The sequence below is a fragment of the Suricata suricatta genome, chromosome 3, assembly GCF_006229205.1.
Source record: "Suricata suricatta isolate VVHF042 chromosome 3, meerkat_22Aug2017_6uvM2_HiC, whole genome shotgun sequence".
Classification (NCBI taxonomy): domain Eukaryota; kingdom Metazoa; phylum Chordata; class Mammalia; order Carnivora; family Herpestidae; genus Suricata; species Suricata suricatta.
In genome coordinates this window covers 175,616,836-175,637,770 of record NC_043702.1, presented here as the reverse complement: position 1 = coordinate 175,637,770, position 20,935 = coordinate 175,616,836, and the positions used below count along the sequence as shown (strand labels likewise).

The 20,935-nt window shown below is 49.3% G+C and overlaps 3 protein-coding genes across 13 annotated transcripts; 2 read left to right on the top strand and 1 right to left on the bottom strand.

Annotated features, from left to right (window-relative positions):
• Positions 1 to 444: 444 nt before the first annotated feature.
• Positions 445 to 11,539, bottom strand: S100A13 (S100 calcium binding protein A13). Of its 4 annotated transcripts, XM_029936133.1 has the most exons (5): positions 11,351 to 11,539; positions 10,271 to 10,328; positions 6,385 to 6,480; positions 4,879 to 5,040; positions 445 to 885 (listed from the first exon to the last, which is right to left on the bottom strand). In XM_029936133.1, the coding sequence occupies exons 4-5, from the start codon at positions 5,029 to 5,031 to the stop codon at positions 742 to 744; spliced, it is 297 nt and encodes a 98-aa protein (XP_029791993.1). In that variant the 5' UTR covers positions 5,032 to 5,040; positions 6,385 to 6,480; positions 10,271 to 10,328; positions 11,351 to 11,539; the 3' UTR covers positions 445 to 741. The 4 variants fall into 4 exon arrangements, with proteins under 4 accessions (XP_029791993.1, XP_029791994.1, XP_029791992.1 ...); XM_029936134.1 differs by lacking the exon at positions 10,271 to 10,328; XM_029936132.1 differs by lacking the exons at positions 6,385 to 6,480; positions 10,271 to 10,328 and having other exon boundaries at positions 4,879 to 5,038; positions 11,351 to 11,433.
• S100A1 (S100 calcium binding protein A1) lies at positions 6,032 to 9,949 on the top strand. The gene is made up of 3 exons (XM_029936136.1): positions 6,032 to 6,400; positions 8,375 to 8,538; positions 9,643 to 9,949. The coding sequence occupies exons 2-3, from the start codon at positions 8,398 to 8,400 to the stop codon at positions 9,784 to 9,786; spliced, it is 285 nt and encodes a 94-aa protein (XP_029791996.1). The 5' UTR covers positions 6,032 to 6,400; positions 8,375 to 8,397; the 3' UTR covers positions 9,787 to 9,949.
• Positions 11,120 to 20,575, top strand: CHTOP (chromatin target of PRMT1). 8 transcript variants are annotated; one of them, XM_029936120.1, is made up of 7 exons: positions 11,160 to 11,431; positions 12,067 to 12,148; positions 13,627 to 13,780; positions 14,461 to 14,544; positions 16,605 to 16,791; positions 17,594 to 17,731; positions 19,366 to 20,575. In XM_029936120.1, exons 2-7 carry the CDS (start codon positions 12,084 to 12,086, stop codon positions 19,569 to 19,571), a joined length of 834 nt encoding a protein of 277 aa, XP_029791980.1. In that variant the 5' UTR covers positions 11,160 to 11,431; positions 12,067 to 12,083; the 3' UTR covers positions 19,572 to 20,575. The 8 variants fall into 8 exon arrangements, with proteins under 8 accessions (XP_029791988.1, XP_029791985.1, XP_029791980.1 ...); XM_029936122.1 differs by lacking the exon at positions 11,160 to 11,431 and adding an exon at positions 11,521 to 11,665; XM_029936121.1 differs by lacking the exon at positions 11,160 to 11,431 and adding an exon at positions 11,703 to 11,848.
• The last annotated feature ends 360 nt before the right edge of the window (positions 20,576 to 20,935 follow it).

Here is a 20,935-nt window from a genome sequence, read left to right as displayed (position 1 = left end):
AAAATGTTTTATTAGCTGAAAAAAAAAATAGTACCTTCTCTCAAAGGGCTGTGAGAATCAACTAAGACACCGGAGGAAAAGTGTTGAGCACTGTGCCTGGCACACAGCAAGCCCTCAGCACGAGTTCACTCCCACCATTATCGTCTGGTGACACAAACCCCAGGTAGGAGAAGAGTGTGAGCAGAGACCATGCCCCTGGGCCCCAGAAGACACCTGTGGAATAAGTCACTTCACCTGCCCCAGGTATCTGTTCTCTTCCTTTCATATACTCATTCATCACCACTTATGTGTGTCATTTTTATATTTAGAGAGGGAGAGAGGAAGAGAATCCCAAGCAGACTCCACACTGTCAGCAAAGACCCTGATTTGGGGCTCAAATACATGAACTGTGGCATCACGCCCTGAGCCGAGGTCAAGAGTCAGACACACAACTGACCAAGCCACCCAGGTGCCCCTCATCAACCATTTATTAATTGAGCACCTCCCTGGTATTCAATAAATACAAGATCCGGTGTTCGATGCTACAGAATAATATTCAAAGATGAGTAATGTTCCTGGTCCTAAAGGAGCTCAAAATTTTGGGGCCCACTCTCAAGTCCAGGGAGAGCTTTCAGTCCCCAGACTCTCAGGAGAAGAAGGCAGGGTACGGTGGGAACAAGAAACATTTGTGTTTCAGGAAGGACGCTATCCTGGGGGGTGAGGTTTCGCCTGGCCAGCCTGGCCCTGTCCTGGTCAGCAGCTCTACTTCTTCCGGATCTCCAGGGCCTTCTCCTTCCGGATCTCCTTGGCCAGCTCCCCTATCAGTCTCCAGTACTCACTGAACTTGAGCTCAGAGTCCTGATTCACATCCAAGCTCTTCATCTTCTCATCTAAGGAGTCCACATCCTGAGGAGACATCAGCAGGAAAGGTTGGGTTAGAAGAGAGAGTTCTTGAGCCGAGGAGAGAGGAAAGAACTGCTAATGTCCATTCTCTTCATCTAGGGCCTGCCCCCACATGTTCAGGGCGAGGCTGCAACCCCAGAACGGTGTTGCTATGGTGCCTGCCAACTACCAACCTATCCGAACTGGTCAGGCCACAAGGGTGGCAGCAGAGGGAGGTAGGGGACCTGCCTTGGAGTGTTTGCCAGTATGTAAGTCCTCCCACCATGGCTGATTGTGACAACCACAATGTCCCTGACCACAGAGCTGGAAAAGGTGCACACAACGAACTCCTGCCTACAGGCTCGATGGGCTCCAGCACACCACGGCACTTGGGATGTGCTCCCCGGTGCTCAGGGAACCCATGCAGGCATGGACTCACCCTGACCATGCTCAGAGCCTTCTCAGGCCACCTTCCTCCTTCACAGAAAGCTAGAGAAACCCGCAGCCCTAAGCCACTGACTTCTATAAGCCTAATGTAGTCTCCTTCCTTCCAGTTCGGTTATTGGCCTGGTGGATCAGGGGAATGGCAAAGACACGGGGCATCTGGTTTTCTGCAGGGTCCTTGACAAAACTCTCATGACAGGCCTGTGAAATCAAAGGGTACTGTAAACTGGACCCATGATCAAAGGATCTGTTGCTAGATGAACACTCACAACCAAAACCTTAGCTGTTGAACAATGGATCAATGTCACTAGAGAAGGGCAGCACAGGCAGACCCCAATACTCAACATCTGAATCAACGTGTAAATGAAGGCAGAGAAGTCTTGCCAAATCTACAGAAGACACAAAGCTAAAGCTCATTCATAGAAAAGCTAAGAAAGACCTTTTAAGAATCCACATTCATGCCTAATTGGAAAATACTATAAGCGTTGCCAGTGGAAGGCAAAGATGAGGATAACGTTACATTGAGAGGGGAAAAAACATACAATTAATAAAGAGAAAGAAATAAAAGGTATAAGTATTAGGAAAGAAGAGGAAAATTCACCTCCTATTATATTAGCAATTATATAATTGCATACCTAGGAAGACCCAAAAGAGTGATAACTAACATTTCAACACTTGTAAGCACTTAATTAGTGCTGAGTGTTCCAAGCTTTATGCTGAACACATTACATGCCTTACTCCATTTAATATTCATGATCTGCTAGAATGAAAGGGACCTTGTCCATCCTGTTCACCATTGTAACCCAAAGCCTAAGACAGCATCAGGACAGGACATAGTAGGTGCTCAATAAATATTGACCGAATAAATGCAAGACCAATACAATGAGGGAGGTATTACTATAAGTCCCTTCACAGATAAGAAATTAAGGCTCATGGGGCGCCTCAGTGGCTCAGTCAATTAAGGTCTGACTTTGGCTTGGCTCATGATCTCAGTTTGTGGGTTCGAACCTCACATCAGGCTCTGTGCCGACAACTCAGAGCCAGGAGCCTGCTTTTGATTCTGTGTTTTCCTCTCTCTCTGTCCCTCCCCTGCTGATGCTCTGTCTGTCTCTCTCTCAAAAATAAATAAACATTAAAATAAAAATTTTTAATTAAAAAAAAGAAATTAAGGCTCAGAAAGATTAAATAACCAAGGATGACCAGCTAGAATGTGCATCTGAACCTAGATTGTCTGACTTAAACCTTATGCTCTTATCCATTACCTTCTATTTCTTCCCCCTTTTCAAAAAACTAGAAGAGGGGCGCCTGAATGGCTCAGTCAGTTAACCGTCCAACTTTAGCTCAGGTCACGATCTCATGGCTCATGAGGTCAAGCCCCATGTCAGGTTCTCTGCTGTCAGCACAAAGCATGCTTGGATCATCTATCTCCCTCCCTCTCTGCACCTCCCCTGCTTGCACTCTGTCTCTCTCTTTCTCTCAAAAATAAATAAGCATTAATAAATTAATAAATAAAATTATTTAGAAAAAGAAAACCTCTTCAATAAAAGAAATAAACAAGCAGTTCAAAGAAAAAGAATTATGTATGCCCATAATATGTCCATAATTAATATTGTTTAATATTCCATTTCACTCATAATTTAAAATGTGTAAATCAGAACAAGCTGTCATTTTCACAGATTAGCAACCCTTAAAAGTCTGATGAGACCTGATTTAAGCAAGGACATGGTGAGACAGGCATTCGCATGCACTGGTGGCCTGAGCCACCCAGGCGCCCCAAATTCTTACTTTTTTAAACACTTTTTTACAATTTCACTCACTCAATATTTTGCTGAGCACCTACTAGAAGTCAGGCACCGCTCTGAGTGCTGGAGATAAAACAGTGAGCAGACTCCTTTCCTTCATGGGACATACACTCCCAGTAAGTGTAAGTATGTGATGGAAGTCAGGTCGTGATAGGTGTGTTCTGGAAGAAAATAAAAGAGGGTAAAGGAATAGAGCACAAGGGAGGTGATCTTTGCCCTCAGAGATGAAGGAAGGCCATGATGGGGATTCGCCATTTGAGCAGAAATCTGGGTTCAGTGAAGAATAAGCCTGGCAAATGCCTGAGGGATGAGCATTCAGGGCCAGGAGAGCAAATAAGAATTTTGAGTTTTGCAGAGGTGGAAGGCATAGCTGGACAGGTTACAGAGTCAAGAAACGGTGGGGTTTTTTTTCTTTTTTTAAGATGGGAGATATTACAATATATTGGAAAACTGATCAGAACAATCTAGTAGAGACAATCAATGGTGCGAGAGAGGAGGAGGAACTGAAAGAGTAGAGATTTTAGGTAGTGAGGAGTGGAGGCGGGCCACAGAGAAGGGGCTGGCCTGGGGGCAGGCACAGTGGCTTCAGGGAGCAGGAAGGAACGCAGGGTACACGGTAACCTTTGGTAGACTTGGGACACAGTGCACAGAAGTATTCTGGTTGCTGTTATTTTCTCTGAGAGCATTTCTCAGTGAGAGGGGGAATGTGGAAAGAGGGACTGGAGTTTGAGGAGGGAGGAAAAGTTGTGAAATTATCATCCGAAAGAGCTGGTAAATGAACCAACTGGGAAAATGTAGCAGAATGGGCAGGCTGTGCCAAGGGTCCCCTTGGAGTTCATGGTCATAGATTTCAGGAGCGATGAGTCAACACTGTGTATCAACTATACTTCAGTTTAAAAAATAATATTAATAGAGGCACCTGGGTGGTTCAGTCGGTTAGGCATCCGGCTTCGGTTCAGTCATAATCTCACCGTTCATGGGTTCAAGCCCTGCGTCGGGCTCTGTGCTGACAGCCCGGAGCCTGGAGCTGCTTCGGATTCTGTGTCTCCCTCTCTCCCTGCCCCTCCCCCACTCGTGCTCTGTCTCTGTCTCTCTCTCTCTCTCTCTCACACTCTCTCTCAAAAATAAACATTAAAAATTTTTTAATTAAAAAAATTTTTTATGTTCTTTATTTATTTTTGAGAGAGAGAGACAGTGGGACCAGGAGAGGGTCAGGAGGGGATTCCCAAAGTGGGTGAGAAGCAATCACGGATCACTTACAGGTCTCCTCTACTCTGAGATTCTATCTCTGCATGAATTTGACTAAGTTTTTATTGTTGACAAATCCCTTTCTACAGCTGAGCCTCAATTTCCAAATAAGTGAAGTGAGGAGTTTGGACTGTTTTGTCTTGGCCCCTTCCAGCTCTGCTGGTCTGTAACTCTCCTGGAAGCCATCTCTGGGTCCACGCCTATGTTGGGGAAATGAGACCAGAGAGGCACAGCGCAGACACAAGAGCCCAACAGCATTGTCTGATGGGAACACAAAGCCCAGTAACACACTTGCACTCACACTGACACAGAGTTACCTAGTTATACACACACACACACACACACACACACACACACACACACACCCCAGAATCCTTTACACATGTAGTCACCCACACCCACACCCTGTCCACCAAATACCCAGGGTCACAAGATCGTGTCAAGAAACATCACCCTGCCTCACATACACAGAGTCTGGCAGCCACAGTCTCCCAAAATCTCAGGCCCAGAGACCCCCACCTACCTTGAGCAAGTGGGGCAACTGCTGAGTGACCAGTTCCTTGAACTCGTTGACGCTGAGGCTGCCCTTGCGGCCCTCCTGCCCCGCAAAGGTGAAGAAGGTGGTGACCACTGTCTCGATGGCCGCTTCCAGCTCAGTCAGCGGCCCTGCTGCCATCAGGACCCTATAAGGCAGGGAAGGAGAAAAAGGAGAGCCAGAGTAGGCCAGCCTGCCCCAGCCTGCAGGGAGCCCTCCCGGAATCGGGGAGGGGACAGGATGGAGCCTGGGGCAGGGGGCCAGGAATCAGCTCAGTGTGTTGGTGGAGGAAGGGGTGTGTGCTTCCAGGAACCCCATCCCCTCCAGGTTTGAGCCGGGGTGGTCCGGGGAGGCACTTTGGTCCCCAGGGCGCTCTCTTGGAGGTTCACCCGGCCCCCAGGGGTCATGGGGGGGCACGAGGCCGGCTGTCTCCAGAGCATGTTCGTGCAGGGACCCGGCCGCCCGCACGGCCCGGGCAAGAAGCCGGGTCTTCTGGGTCGGGAGCACGCCCGGCGGCGTCGGCCTGCGGTCGGCCTGCGGTCGGCCTGCGATCAGGTCTCGGAGACCCCGCCGGGTAGGGGCAGGCGGCGCAGGGCCGAACCCGCCGCTCCCCCCACACCCGCCCGCACCTCTGTCGAAGCTGGCTCGGGGAGGGGCCCGACCCCCGGGGAGAGGACACGGGACTCACCGCGCAGGGGAGGTGGGCGCAGGAGCCGCAGGGCAGGAGGTGGCAGAGTCCCGGCCCAGCCTGGAGGTGTCCGACTTCTGCCCGATCCCGGAGGGAGGACACCGCCCAGGCCCGCCTCCCGCCGCCGCCCCCCTGCACTCCGGGTCCCCACTCCCCGCCCACCTGTCCCAAGCGCGCCCGGAGCCCCGCTGTCCCACAGCCCACCCCCTCCCACCCCACAGCCCATCCCCACCCCCCCACCCCGCTCCGCTCTGGAGCCGGTGACACTACAGAGAGCCCCTCTGGAGCAGATTCTGAAGAGGACTCCGCAGCCCCGGACCCCCAAGAGGCTTCCATGGACGGGGGGGGGGGGGCGGGGAGGCGGGGTGAGGGCTGGGGGGCTGGGGGGCTGGCTGAGACCTCTGTGGAGGTGGAGGAGGCCCTGGACTGAAGCCTCTCAGCGGCGAATCAGACTATGACCACTCTGGGAGACCCCCAGGATTAAATGATTCACGGAGAGGTCCCCTCACTGAGACCCCCTCAGCCGCGTCCTCCCCTTTGCTGCCTCCCACGCCCCTCCCAGGCTCTCCCCCACCTTCCCGGGGCCCTGGCGGGAGAAGAGGACACAGGGCAGCCTGTTCAGGCCCAGGAGACAGAGGGCGCCTCTGTCCACCCCTGGCCCCTCGCCCCTGCTGGGTGTCTGTCCGCGAAGGGGTGGAGCTGGCGGGGAGGGGGGCCGCGGGGGAAGGACAGAAGACAGGTCTCCCCACACAGCGCTGGAAGCCACATTTGCAGACTCGTCTGTCTGTCCAGAACCTGCTCCCACTCAGGTCCAGGCTGACAGTGAGTATCCTCTGCGTCCGCACCAGGTCCCTGCTGTGGCCAGCTTGGGGGAAAGGGGACTTCAGCAGAGCTCCAGAAGTCTAGGGACAACAGCATTGGGGTGCACTGAGGATGTGGGAGGAGCTCAGGTGACAGCAGTTTGGGGTTTGGGGGAGACAGGGTTCGGAGAGAAGTACAGGGAAGCCAGTCAAGTTCAGAGGGAGGTCAGTGGTGTTCCTCAGGGACCAAGGAAACTTCCAGGAGATCAATCCCTCCTACCACAGCGCCCTCAGAGTGCTCTCCCAAAGTTCCCTGGAACTCCCAGGTCCTGGGAAGGGAACTCAGCTCCCACTTTGCTTCCAGAAGCCTCATAAAGCAAACGGGACCATGGTTTCTGACCCCCCCCACACCCACCACCACCCAGCCTTGCCAAAAGCTTAGGTCCCAGAGAAGTGTGGGGTAGGAGAGCATGGGCCGGGAGGTATCAGGAGGAGAGGGCATTAGGGTACTGTACCCATTCCCAACTCTCTTTTCACATGACCTCCTCTTTCTCCTCCTCCTTCCTTGGCCCAGACTTCCACACTCCTCTTTCCCTCAAGTCTTTCCCTTTGTTTCCCTGTCTGCCAGCTCCCTGCCAAAGTCCTCTCCAAATGGCCCCTGCATAACATCCCAGGCTCCTCGAGGGCTCCAGGCAGCCTCTAAGTGCCCCTCCTGGATGGGCCAGTAACTGAGCCACCAAAAGCCCTCCCACACACGAGCCCTTATCCCCTCCATCAGCCCTGGCTTGGGTTCCATTCCCCCCCCCCCCAGGTCTCTGTGACAACCTCTTCTCAGGCCTAGAGTTCAGGTGACACTCACAAGGTCCCCATTATAAAGCTGGAATGTCATTCGATCAGGGCCCATTGTTCAGCCCCTGAGGCCTGAGGAAGGATAAGGACACCTGATCTGGGACACCTGAGCTGCCCCCTGAGGCTGTGGAGGGGCTGACCATGCTAAGGCCAAAAGAAAGAGTCCCCCGGGGTTGGCCCCTCTGCTCGCAGAACCCCTTCCTTTTTCTCTTCCTGTCTCCATCCCCTTGAATCCAAAGGACACACTCAGCCTTTTACCTCCCCCAACATCTACCAGCCCCTTTCTCCCAGCTGCCACTGTCTTCACCTCGTCCAGGCTGGGCCTGGGGTGGAGTAGAAAAGCGGGGACAAGGCCCCAGAGGTGTCCTCTCCCTCTCCCTGGGAGCCCTGGCTCTGGGGAAAGGCTTCCACACTCCTTTCTCCCTTCCCACCATCACCCAACGGGAGGCCTGATTCTGCAGAGGAGAAAGAGAAACCAAACTGGAGGTCACAGAGATGCACCCCAGGGCAGCTGAAGTGACATGTTCAGGAGAGAGCAGAGCTGAAGGACTGAAAGAGGCCACCGTCTCTGAAGCAGCTCAGAGGCAGTTCCATGTCCCTCCCCGTGAAGCCTTGGGCCAGCCCCTCTGACCACCACTGTCCTTCAGGCTGAATGAGAGCACAAGACTGACTCCTTGCTAGGGGTGGACCCCAGAGTCAAGGCTGTGGAGGGGGGCGTAGCCCACCACCCTCAACAGCAGAGCTTGGCTGCACAAGGCAGGCACAGCAGGGTAAAAATAGAGGCAGAGGCAGCTTGGCAGGGTACTGTGACCGTCCCAGCCTGCCTGCCCCACCCTCCTCAGTGTCTGCCCAGGCAGCCACGAGCCACTACAGATCCACTGAAGGCCCCTAGAGCCAGCCACGGCTGCCCTGCCCTCGTGCCGCAAATACTGACCACCTCTGGCTGGGATATGGACTGAGGGACACAGAGAGCAAGTCTGGATTTAGGCCTGTTAGGTTCCCACATCATAAAATCTCAGTGAAAAAGAAACTGGTGTGGCTCTGATCTCATGGCTATTTCAGCGTGCGACCAGGGCCAGGCTGAGGGCTCCCTTCACCCCAACCCCAGATAGCCTGAAGCATGGTCCCTAACTTCCTTCCATGGCAGGGTGTGGGTAGGTGAGCTGCACAATGGGCTCAGAGCTGGAAACCGCGATGGAGACTCTCATCAATGTGTTCCACGCCCACTCAGGCAAGGAGGGAGACAAGTACAAGCTGAGCAAGAAGGAGCTAAAAGAGCTGCTGCAGACTGAGCTCTCGGGCTTCCTGGACGTGAGCAGAGTGGGGGACAGGTGGAGTGGGTGAGGGGTGGATGGACACCTCCCTTCCATCTTCCCAGGGCAGCCCAGTCATCTCCTTTCTCTCCCAGACTTCTTTCCTGGGTTTTTCCATGCTTCCCTACCCCTCCTGGCTCAAGACAAAAAAAAAAAAAAAAAAAAACCTAATTTATTAATCACCTGTGAAGTGCTAAGACCTGTGCAGATGCATCAGTAAGGCGGCTCACGGTCTAGAAGGGAAAGACTGACAAGTGAAAGTAAACCATGAACACCAGGAAGTGAAGTGTTCAGTAGCGAGCAGAGTTGGAGGACCCAAAGAGGCCCCGGTCTGCAGACAGGAGGCAATGAGATCCCCCTTCCCATGAAGTCTTTGGCCAACCACTCAGGAAGTACTCAGAGCTTTAACAGAATTGCCAGAAAGGATTATGGGAAATACTAACCCGACTGAAGTGGGCCCCTCCAAAGAGGTGGTACTTGAGTCATGGATTTCTGTTGGAATATTATTAAGGTAAAAGTAGACATTTTAGGAGGTATCTGCATGGACAAAACCATGGAAGAAAGAAGAAAATGGAGCATGCTCAGTAGTTTTGACCAGAGAAGGATGCAGAAAAGAAGGCTGCAAGTGCTAACAAAGCGCTACTAAAGAAGCCAGTAGAAAGTGCACCAGCTTTGAGGTTTGATCAGGCTTGGGTTCCAATTCTGACTCTGGCAGCTTCTAGCTGTGTGACTTGGGAACATTCTTTAACAGCCAACTGTTAATTTGTGTCTTCTCTCTAGTATGGGAATACTGAAACCTGCCCCATTCTACTTGTGTTAGAATTAAATTAGACAATGCGTGTAAAGCTTCTTGCATCCCAGGCACCCAACCTATGGTAATTGATGTTGTTCTTATTACTCTACCTCATTAAGGGACTTATTCTGTGGGCAACGAGAAGCAACAAGTGTTAGTTTTGAAGAGTGACTCAGAAGACTCCCATAATTAGATGTATTTCACCCTCTTGTTCATCTCTGCCTCCTTCTTCCCAACCACCCCTCCTGTCCCTGATACAGTACTATTCACCTCCCTATATATCTACTCTTCTCTCTCCCCCCTCCACAGGCCCAGAAGGATGCAGATGCTGTGGACAAGGTGATGAAAGAGCTAGACGATAATGGAGATGGGGAGGTGGACTTCCAGGAGTATGTTGTGCTGGTGGCTGCTCTCACAGTGGCCTGTAACAACTTCTTCTGGGAGAACAGTTGAGCAGACAGCCCCCAGTTGGGCAGCGCCCTGCCCCTTCACCCTGCTTCCCCCCACCCCACTTTTCCCTCCTTCCTCTCCTACCCTCGTCCACCCTCCACCAAGGGCGCAAGAGTAGCAGGCCAGGCCTGCAACTCATCTTTCATTAAAGGCTCTTCTCTCGCCAGCTGTTGTGTGTCTCCTTTGGGGTCTGGAAGTGAGTGAGAAAGTCAAGGTACCTCACTCCCAATTCACTGTATTTAGGAAGGGATCTTATTCAGAGAGAGGTCAAGGAAACATTACATCTTCCTAGCTGAGGAATGCTCAAGGCCTAGGAAGGCAGGCATCTGGCTGAGAAGGCAGGAAGTAGGAGACTTCAGCTTCTCAGCCAGAAAGCCCAAAGAATTTCCCTTCAATCGGCCAAGAGTATATACTGCAAACATACCATGTGCTAGACATTGTGTAGGAACTGAGGACATAGTAGTGAACAAAACAAACACCACCTTACCCTCACATAGGTAAAGTCCAGTAAGGATGCCAGACCATTAAACACACGCAGGTAAATGCTAGGAATGAAAATGAAAGCATCCTGAGGCACGTATATGGAAAAGGGTTGAAGATACGTTCATTCATTCATTCTTCAAACATCTGAGTTTTTATTTTTATTTTTATTGAGGGGGGGGAGAGAGAGGGAGAGAATCCCAAGCAGGCTCCAAGCTCAACCCAGAACCTGAAGCCGGCTGAATCCCATAACCCTGGGATCGTGACCTGAGTTAGTAATCAAGAGTGGGAAACTCAACTGACTGAGCTACCCAGGTGCCCCAAACATCTGAGTATTTTTTTATTGTTCCCTGGGCATAAAATTTCCTTGCAGATAGGTCTGCATCAAAATGCAGATGACTGGCAGGTGGAGAAGTAGTGGGAGGGGTAGCCCGACGCTCACACCCCCTTGAGGACTAAGGACGTTCAGAAACAAAGTGCTCCAGGCACTGGTGGCCCCCGCTCTCCGGCTCGCGGCAGAACCCCCAACAGGAAGGGAGATGGTGCAAATCCCACTAAACAGTTTTAAGGGTCTGCCTCGGCCAAGGTTGGGGCGCCGCGACGAAGCAAGACCATCTTCGCCCGCGAGACTAAACCGGTACCAGGGGGCCAGAACACCACCACTCGGCCGGGGCCGCAATGCCCAGATCAGCCGCGACTGCAACCACTGACCACGCCCCCCGTGGGCGGAGCAGCGAGCACCTCGGACTCCGCCTCGGCTAGGGACCCGCCTTCTCCCTAGGGACCGCCCCCATCCCCGCTCAGGCGTAGCGCGAATCTTCTCGCCCCCTGGCTGTGCGCGGATCCGGCGTCCGACGTAATTGCGTCGACGCCATTTTAGCCGGTCCCACTCGCCTCTGGACGTGGCGGCCATTTTGTTTTGGGCACCAAGCGGGAGGCGTCGGCGGCGTCGGTGGCACAGACGCAAGGCAGGAAGGGGCAGGCCGGGCGAGCAGGCGGACCGGCCGACCAGACACCCGCCCGGCTACAACGAGCTAACCTAAGGAATCTACCGCTTACATCTCTAACCAACCGCCCACCAAGTCACCTCAAGTTCGGCCGGACCCCGGCCGGCGCGCCGCAGCCGTGGTGGCAGCCCCGGGAGGCGCACTGGCGTCCGTTTCCTTCGGTGCGTTTCCGCGGCGGGCGGCCCGGGAGGCCGGGGGGCGGGGCCTGACTGGGCCGTGAGGGGGCGTTGGAGCGTCGAGGCGGCCGCGGGCGGATGCCGGCGCGGGACGCCTTCCCTGCCGCCTCCGCTGGGCTCTTGCGAAAGCCCCTGCCTGAGTGGGGAGTCCAAAGTCAGTGTCCGAACGGGTTTGCCTGCGTCGTGTCCCTGCGTCATGGCTCTCAGCGTCGGCTGCCCGTGAGAAGCACCTCGCTAGCCCTCCCTCCCTCCCGGCTGCTGGCCCCAGACCTGGCCGCGGGAGATCGGGGTCCGCTCGGGGAGGGGTCGCGGCGCCCCGCAGCCAGAGTTGAGACAGACCTCCCCGACTTCGCGTGGCCCCCCTTAGCTTGGCTCGCCTGGTGTGCGTCTGCCATCTTGAAGGTTTGGGAAGATACTTTCTGTCATGTGGCCTCGCAATCTAGCAGTTCCGCGGTACCGGTGGGGTCGACCTAGGCACCCGAAATGCGTTTGGGTGGGCTCCTCCCGGCCGTTGATACGGGCCTTTTCTTTCCATTCGCTGTTGGGGCAAGCCCTGGGTGCTTCTAGACACGAGGTGGTCCTTTTTCTGACTTGCTCATTCTGCCTATTGTCCTTTGTAGATTCTCGGGATTTGAAGATGGCTGCACAGTCAGCGCCGAAAGTTGTGCTAAAAAGCACCACCAAGATGTCTCTAAATGAGCGGTGAGGCAGCCAACAGCAACTTCAGCGCGTTCCTAAGAAAACCTTACTTAGCTTGGCCCTAGGGTCCACTGCACAAAAACCGGTTTTAAACTAAATACCAGCAGAAGGCTACAGACCTCTGTGTTTAGTTGCATCTTATGTGGTACACAAAACAAATTGGGCGGTTGTGTCAAAACCCCTTGTCAGTAGATTTTTATGTTAAGCTGTCTGAAATATTTATCTGGTGGGATGCATTTTAAAAAGACTCCTCACACCCTCCCTCTTTTCACATTTTTCTCCCCATCGATACAGGGGTGGTGCAGCTCCGTAGCATGGGACCTTGGCTGCACTAGGCTTGCTGCCCAGTCCGAGGCCGGCAGCGTTGCGTCTGGTCTGTAAGAGGCAGGTAGCAAGCTGTGGAATGTCCGAAGGCTCTCGAATGCCATTCTTGGGCCTTGTAAGAGGCACTTGCTTTGCTCCATTTCTCTTTCTTTCGATACTGCTTTTAGTTTGTTTTTGTGTTAGATTCTCTTACAGTTGAGTGTTGTTCTTTTTTGTTCCATTAAACTTACTTTGATAGGAATAATAGAAGAGTTAATCTTGATTTTCTCAGAAATAATCATTTGGAATCAGGAAAAGTAATCATTTGAGCCCAAGACAAGTTAAGGTACTTTAATTAAAGCATTTCTGACGGCTCTTTATTGACTGCCTTTGATCAGTGAGTTTATTTCTTAATTTTTTTAATACTTATTTTTGAAAGGGAGAGAGCACAAGCGGGGGAGGGCCAGAGAGAAAGGGAGACAGAATCTGAAGGCTCTGAGCTGTCAGCACAGAGCCCCAGAGGCTCCAACCCACGAACTGAGAGATCAGGACCTGAGCTGAAGTTGGACCAGTGATTTCATTAAGTTGATGTTAGACCACTAAAAGATTTAATTGACGTTTATTTTTGCTGTTTCCAAACCATATGTGCTTCTTATATCTTAGGGTTTGTTACACTGATTCTCCATATTTACACATTTTTAAGTGAAAAAAATGCATAAGAAAATATCATATGCTCCTGTGATTTATATGGATGTGCTATTTCTGTGGTCTGTGAGGTGCTTGAGTCCTTGTATTGCCCTGACAGTGCACCTTCAGGTTCCCCCAAGATTTTGGGTTTCTTTGTTTGTCTCTGAAGCCACATTTTCTGTCTTTTTGTTGTCATCATATCTGCTTATTGCGTGTTTTTCATATCTTTCATCTCTCTAAAAGCCGTTACCCGAGCCCTTGTTATCACTTTTGATTGAGTGTGCTGCACTTAGCTGCATTTCTAAGTTTCTGATTCTTGCAAGTTTGTGGAAGCAGAGGAGTCTTTAACCCACATCAGCCTTGATCTAAGTGTACCACTTTACTTAAAGTTCATGGGATCTGGAGCTCCTGGTCTAGCAAGCCATGAAAATGCCAGTAAATGTTTTGTAATAAAGCTTTTATTTAAACATCCATTTTGTTCGACCTTGAAGCTTTACTAATATGCTGAAGAACAAACAGCCGATGCCAGTGAATATTCGGGCTTCGATGCAGCAACAGCAGCAGCTAGCCAGCGCCAGAAACAGAAGACTGGCCCAGCAGATGGAGAATAGGCCTTCTGTCCAGGCAGCATTAAAACTTAAGCAGGTGAGAGGATGGGTCTTCATGCTCCAGAAGCAGCTGGTGATCTCTGTCAGGCAGTCCACTGAGGCTGTCAGGACGTGATGGATGATTGCAAGGTGGCTCAGGGCAAAAGCAGAAACTTCTCTGGAGGAAAGAGAAGTCCAGAGAATTCCCATTTTAGCAGGTACCGATAAGTAACATCTCGTTGTCTTTCTCTTTTAGGTAGTTTGCCATCAATATGGCCGGTTTCTGTGTTATCAATGAGTATTAATCTCTTTTTTCCTGATCCTTCCGTCTTAAAGTAGATTTGCGGGATTTTACTACAAAGAAATGTTGGTTTTTCTAGCCTCCACAACTGTGAGACAATAAACATCTTTTGTTTGAAGCCAAAAAATTAAAGAAAGTTTGGTGTGTTTTAGATGATCTCAGAAAATCCTTTATTCCCTGTTAAATGAGTTCTAAATTACGGACATAACTTTATTCTTTTTCTCCTAGCACAGTAAGTCTGAACAGCCTTAGTCAAAGATTTTCAGTGCTAAAATATAGAAAGAATAGGGTGCACTTCATTTCCACAGCACCTAAAGTTTTGTCAGCAAAATAGAGTGAAAGCACTGAGTGAAGAATTAGTGGGTTCTCTTTCAAAGTTCCAGTAAGAGATACTTCTATTCAGACTTGAAATAAAACCTGCTCTTTATTATTCATAGACTTTATGTGCGAGTCCGGACAGTGGCTGTGGAAGGATATGTCCAAGCTGTGGCTGGGCGTCTGGAGGGCGATGCCATGCAACTGTAAGGACTTTAACTGGTAGCACTGCATGGCTGTGCATAAATCCAGCAGTTAAATATAACACCCTCCCACCCCCACCCTGAACTGTTGGGCTCACTGACCAAAAATAAACAAGGCCTTCTGCTTCAGCTACCTTAAGCCTTGGAGTTCCTGTATTTTGTCCCTAACTTAGGAAAGCCATAAAAAGGCCCCACCATTTTCCAAGAGTAGGTATCATAAATGGCTGAAGATAAGCTTCTGACAGATCATTCCAAAAGACCTTTCAAGAAGAAGCTTTTTGGGAGGGGGAGGTTAAGAGAGACTGTGTGTGAGCAGGGCAGAAAGGCAGCAGAGAATCTCAAGCAGGCTGCGCTGGGAGCTGAATGCAGGGCTCGAACTCAGTCTGCAAGATCATGACCGGAGCCAAAATCAAGAGTCCGTGGCTCAACTGACTGAGCCACCTGGGTGCCCCCAAGAAGAAGCTTTAAATGTAGGCTGTGTACAAAGCAGCCTCTGGAGCAGAGCTACCCAATAGAACTTTACACAGTGATGGAAATATTCTTTATCTCCTCTCCAGTGTGGTAGTCTCTAGCCATGTGTGACTATTGAGCACTCAAAATGTGACTAGTGTGGTTGAGGAGCTTTTAACTTTTTATTTACTTGTAACTGAAATAGCCACCTGTGGCTAGTGGCCACCTTAGCATACAGCATAGCTCTAGAGTGAAAACTAGGTGGTGTGGTTGACACCCTTAAGTTTCCCATCTGTTAGGGACCAGTATTGCTGGCGGCTAAGGATTAAGAAGGGAAGGCTTCTAAGCACTGTGCACTCCCCACTGAAGCACAGATTTGAGCGGGGGGATACTCAGGGTCACTGAACAGAAGGGGTTTGGAGAATGAAGGCCTGACTTCCTAATTGTGTGCTGTCAAGGTGACTCAACAGGCTCTTCGTGTCAGTCATGCCTGAGTGCCTAATATTCAGATGCTGCCCCTCTGATTAGCTTACTATATCTTGTGCTAGAAAACTAATAACTCACAGCATTTGGCTGCCAAAAAAAAAAAAAAATCCTCGGTAGTCAGTTATGGGTGAAGCAGGACGACATCAGAATTTATTTTCATTCCTTCTGGCTAATGGTTTTATGGGAAAACAGGGTTGTGGGGGCCTTGGATGTGTTCAAGACTACACAATTACCTTTTCCTTGAAGGATTTTTAACTTTTTGAGATGTCTTTAGTTTCTCTTTGAGGGATAGATTGTTGAAAATCTCCATGTGCGGTATGTCCTTGTCCTCAAATATGCCCCTGAGTTTTGTGATTACAGCGTACCTGTCTTCATTCCAATGCAAGTTCGGCTAGCTCTCTGAAGATACAGTTGAGTTACACGTTTATGTGGAATTAAAGGTTATTGTATTGGCTTAATGGAGCTGTTTGCAAGGGTAGACATGGAATTAATGGCTATTTAAGAAATTTAAGGAAAGGTTTGACTTTTTTGTGTTTATTTACATCTTAAGGTAAAAAGTGGATCGTCTGGAGATAGATACTCAGAGGAAAAATGGAACACACTGGCCTCTTTGACTGAAAAACCAAATCTTGTTTTTAAGTGACAAGAATTCAGATGAACTTGTAATCTAAATTTTTCCCAGAGTGTGATGAACTTCATTGGTGGTTGAGTAAGCCTTTGAAGACAGTGGTAGTCCTTGGGCAAGTATGAATCCAGTCATATCATTGTCACCCTGTGGTTCAAAACCAAAGTCCAGGATTTGAAATACAGAGTTCTTACTACAACTTAAGCTCCATTTAGTGGTGTGTGGCTTCTGTAGCCAAACTAGTGAGGTGACTTGTGTTGGTGCTGATTACCTGTGGCCGTGCGCAAGCTTTCGTAAAGGCTCTGAACCAGAATTCTGCTTCTTTCCTACCATGTTCTGAGGCAAAGGCTAGTTTCTGGATCAGGTTCCTTCTGTGACCCCTGTGGCCGGTTCATCCCCCTGCACACAGCCATCTCACTACTGCTTTTTCTCTGCACTTTGAGTTGCCAAATCCCATTGGAATGCTTTTTTGATCTCAATCCCCCAACACCTTTTCTTCCAGAAGAGCTTAAAGCAGCGCCTGGGTAAGAGTAACATCCAGGCACGGTTAGGCCGACCCATAGGGACCCTGGCCAGGGGAGCGATTGGAGGACGAGGCCTGCCCATAACCCAGAGAGGCCTTCCCAGAGGAGGACTGCGAGGGGGACGCGCCACCAGAACCCTGCTCAGGGGCGGGATGTCGCTCCGAGGTCAGTGCTGGGTACTTGAGTGTCATTGGGCCCTACCCCTTCCCTTTTCTCTTGGGCTGCTTATGGACACATTTGTTTAACATCTTTAAGCCTGAATTTGTATTAATATAATTAATAACCTTTGAAATCACATATTTTTAATAGTGCTGCATGTCTTTTATCGATACCATTCCTTTTCTGATAATGTGCAATGGTGAGAGGCTATGACCTGCGTAACAACAGGTAATTCATGTCATCTCCATTCCATTTTGAAACACCCTGCTGCTGCTTGAATCAGAGCACATTCAAGTTCTAGACAGAAGCTAAATCTAAGAAATTTTTGGTCTCTTGGCCTGTATCTTAACTAACCATCTCTGTTCCCAGAACTAGTGAAACACTGCTCTATTTGGAAAAAAGAAAGGATAAGTCAAAACATAGCACTTAGCTCCATGTTACATTTTGGGCACTGTTACGCCGTCCCCTATGTTGTTCTTGTCCCTTGTGAGAATGTATTGAGAGCAGGAGCCATGTCATTGATTTTTAAATCTACCTGAATGCTAGGCACCTGATTATTCAGTAGATATTTATTGTGTGTACTTAACTAATTAACTCCCCGCTTCTTCCAAAAATGGGTTTGTGGTCAGCCTTTTAATGATTGAATAAAGAGCAGCTTGATCTGTTCACACTTGTTGTGCAGCTTGCCCCCCAACCTTAAAATTAACTGAATTAACTCTCATTTAACCCTCACCGCCTTCCTTTGGTTAGAGTCTACTTTGTCTCTCTTGGATTTACCTGCATATACATTGTATGCCTCCTCTCCAAGGTCAAAACCTGCTCCGAGGTGGACGAGCCGTAGCTCCCCGAATGGGCTTAAGAAGAGGTGGTGTTCGAGGTCGTGGAGGTCCTGGGAGAGGGGGCCTAGGGCGTGGAGCTATGGGTCGTGGCGGAATCGGTGGTAGAGGTTAGTCAGCTACCAACTTCAGAGAATAGCTCCCCCTTACTTCTGTCCCTTCAAAACTCAGAGCCACCTTTCTGCACAGCTTCAAGTCCTAGGCAGGCTTATTTGTTTGTCTCGTTTTGTTTTTGAAACTGGCTTATTCTCTAAATTCACATGCGGGTAGTGCAAAAGTCTGTCCTAGGTTTTCTGAGAACCAGACAGGTACATGTCAGAGCCAGATTATATGCAGTCTTTTTCCAGGTTCTTGCAGATTTAAATTGTATTGTTAAAATGACAAGATGGTCAGTTTGAGGTTTTACCTTTCTCTGTCCTTGCCCCACCACCACACACCCCAGCCCATAGCTCAAAACCCCACTTTGAGTCTAAGAATAAAGAAGAGGAAGATGTACAAAAATGAAAGAGTTAAAAAGGATGGTGAGATTCGAGCTGGGTATTGATGTTGAAGCCAAGTAAATTCAAGGTAAAGTTTGTGTCTATGGGAAATCAGAGATCACTTGTTTTTTTTAAATCAAAGTAGAAACCAAGAAGGTAGCATGTCAGTTAACTGACTCTTGTTGATAATCTTACCTTTGAGACTTAGTGATCCTTGTCTTGTGACCTCATGACCCAGATTGGAAAAGCATTTAATGGTGTTGCTGTTAATCCAAACCCCGTGGGAGTTTTCTGATTTAGAGCTTAGTGGGAAACTCTCAACAAGACCTTTCTGGGGTGGGAGCAAATCTATCCCAGGAGCCCCTGTGTACATCTGCTCTGGTCCTTTTATAGTGTGTGGTGGGTCTTCCATTATTTATGACCTTGAAGTTGCCAAAGGATAACTGTTAGGAAAGGAAATTTGATAGCCAAGGGCTGGCTTCTTCTCTCCCATTATGTTTGGCTCACTGAGTGAAGTATAAATTAGTTTGGGTTTCAGGATGAAATAGTGTGTTTCCAAATTATCTTGACCTGATTTCTGAGAGACGTCACGGGGATGGGGGAGCCTAGAGTAGCTTTTCAGAAACTGCAGATGTTTTGTGGATTGAAACCACTTCTCAGATAACCACAATAGTTAGAAGGCAACTAGAATCCGAGACAGACTAGCTAGGACTAAATATTTCCCCCTCCTTTCACTGCTCCTGTGTCAGAGTAACTCAGTCTCCTGATGTGGGGTCAGCTCATTAGTTTTAATAAGTTTGAGGAGCGATGAGCTAAGTTTCCAGAAAGCTCTCCAATAAGGCTTACATTAAAAATTGTCTAGCCTTACACCTCCATTTCTCTGTGCCCTTGTTACTTCCCTGTTTTACTAAATGGGATTATCTATAATGTATTTTAATTACTGAATTTCTAATAGGTCTCCAACTTTAGATAAAAATTTTTCTGTTTTAGAAGAGATTAAGATCCTTTTGTCATTTATTTTACCTTTGTCGATAGAATAAAAAGTCTTTAAATAGTATTTAGAGATGAGCATGTAAACAGGGATTCATTATGTGTGCTTTCCATGTGTTGCTTTCTGCCCAATGTGTTTCCTGTTTTTCCAGATTTCTCCTCTTTGCCCTGCCCTCTCAGCCTTTCTCAGCTAGGCCCCGCTGCTCTAAGGGGCATTTGCCATACCACCCATTAAACCTACTTGTAACTGTTTTCTTTTTTTCCCCTTGGGCCAGGTCGGGGTATGATAGGTCGGGGAAGAGGGGGCTTTGGAGGCCGAGGCCGAGGCCGTGGACGAGGGAGAGGTGCCCTCACTCGCCCTGTGCTGACCAAGGAGCAGCTGGACAACCAGTTGGATGCATACATGTCGAAAACGAAGGGACACCTGGATGCCGAGTTGGATGCCTATATGGCACAGACAGATCCGGAAACCAATGACTGAAACCTGCCCGCCTTCCTGGGAGAGACTCTTGTTCAAAAGTCACCACATCTGTAAATAACCGAGAGAGAACAGATGGAGAAGACACCTGATTGACGCTGGAAGGACCTGTCCCAATAGGCTGTGGACTCACTTGCCACCAGTCTGTGCATTTTAGTGTGTTCCTTTTACTTTTTTTGATACTGTGTTGTATGAAACCCTTTTTGCCTCTGACTTGGATTTTGTTGTGTGTTTGGGTTGTTCCTCCACCCCCATTGCTCTTACTTCTCTTTGAACATGAATGTGGTGGCCTTGTGGCTAGAACACTCTTCCCTGCTCTGTTTCCCTTCACCTGTCCTGTCCTCTGACCATCTAACATTTCATCTCTTTGTCTCCATGAAAAAGCCCTAGAAAGAGCCCATCAGTGTTCCTTCCTAATGCCTAGGTTTCGGAGAAACAGTTCTGTTCTACATCTTTAATAGCCTCTTAAAAAGTGTTTAGAAAATCTGGAGCTCAAAAATGCATTCTTCCACATTGATATTTTAGTGTGATTAGTTAGGAACACCCACAGAGCCGCAGGGCCACGCAGGCTCCGCGTGGTAACGCCTCTGGGTAAAGCTGCTTCTGTGGGCATGGACACCAGTAACGTGTGTGCACTTTCTGCCCTGGAATTACATGTATAAACTTTCCTCTGGGCTTTGTGTCCTGTCCAGAGAGATACTTTTGGGTTAGCTTACACTTGGCAGTGGAGAGGAAATAGCCGTTTGGTTTGACAGATGCTTCAGAAAAGGGGATAGAATGCTGGCAGATCCCTTCTGGGAGGGCTCAGAAGACACCCACGCTGAAGGGGCATCCTTCTGTTTATCCCAAACCAGTATTGGGCTTTTTCCATTCAGTGGCTTGCTTTGACCATCTTTTCAGTTGCCCTTGAAGGTTTAATTAAGTTCAGCTCTTTCTGTTAGCTGCTCCAGTTTTCAGTGGATCTTGTATTTCTGGTTCATCATAACAAGAAATCATACTTAAATCTAGCCAGGACTACTACTTGTTTTGTTGGGCTCTTTGAAATTGTGGCCAGTATAACAATATTCTGACCACCCCCCCTTGTGGACTTGAGTCCTGCATAATTGTCTAAAAATCGGGGGGGGGGCAGATACTGATAGGGTTTTGGGGCAGAAAGTAAAGAATTTGCTCTCTGAGTAAGCCTTAAAGAAAAATGATTAACCAGACAACAATGTACTAGCCTGTTTGGCCCAGAGGAAGGTCTGGCATAATGATCTTGGGCAATACTCAGGGCTCTCCTCTTCAGAAAGAACCTAACCACCTCCTACCAAACCCCTGCCATTGAGGTGCCTGGTCCCCAAAACGGGGTAGGTTGTGTGTGTGGCGAG

What these genes read in the sequence shown, in the direction of transcription:
- S100A1 (XM_029936136.1), top strand. Translation starts at nt 8,398, where the DNA reads ATGGGCTCAGAGCTGGAAACCGCGATGGAGACTCTCATCAATGTGTTC. An exon ending in AGCTCTCGGGCTTCCTGGAC is followed by an intron (nt 8,539 to 9,642) that starts GTGAGCAGAGTG and finishes CCCCCTCCACAG; the next exon opens with GCCCAGAAGGATGCAGATGC.
- CHTOP (XM_029936120.1), top strand. Translation starts at nt 12,084, where the DNA reads ATGGCTGCACAGTCAGCGCCGAAAGTTGTGCTAAAAAGCACCACCAAG. An exon ending in GAGGGCGATGCCATGCAACT is followed by an intron (nt 14,545 to 16,604) that starts GTAAGGACTTTA and finishes CTTTTCTTCCAG; the next exon opens with AAGAGCTTAAAGCAGCGCCT. An exon ending in GGGCGGGATGTCGCTCCGAG is followed by an intron (nt 16,792 to 17,593) that starts GTCAGTGCTGGG and finishes CTCCTCTCCAAG; the next exon opens with GTCAAAACCTGCTCCGAGGT.
- S100A13 (XM_029936133.1), bottom strand. Translation starts at nt 5,031, where the DNA reads ATGGCAGCAGGGCCGCTGACTGAGCTGGAAGCGGCCATCGAGACAGTG. An exon ending in AGTTGCCCCACTTGCTCAAG is followed by an intron (nt 886 to 4,878) that starts GTAGGTGGGGGT and finishes ATGTCTCCTCAG; the next exon opens with GATGTGGACTCCTTAGATGA.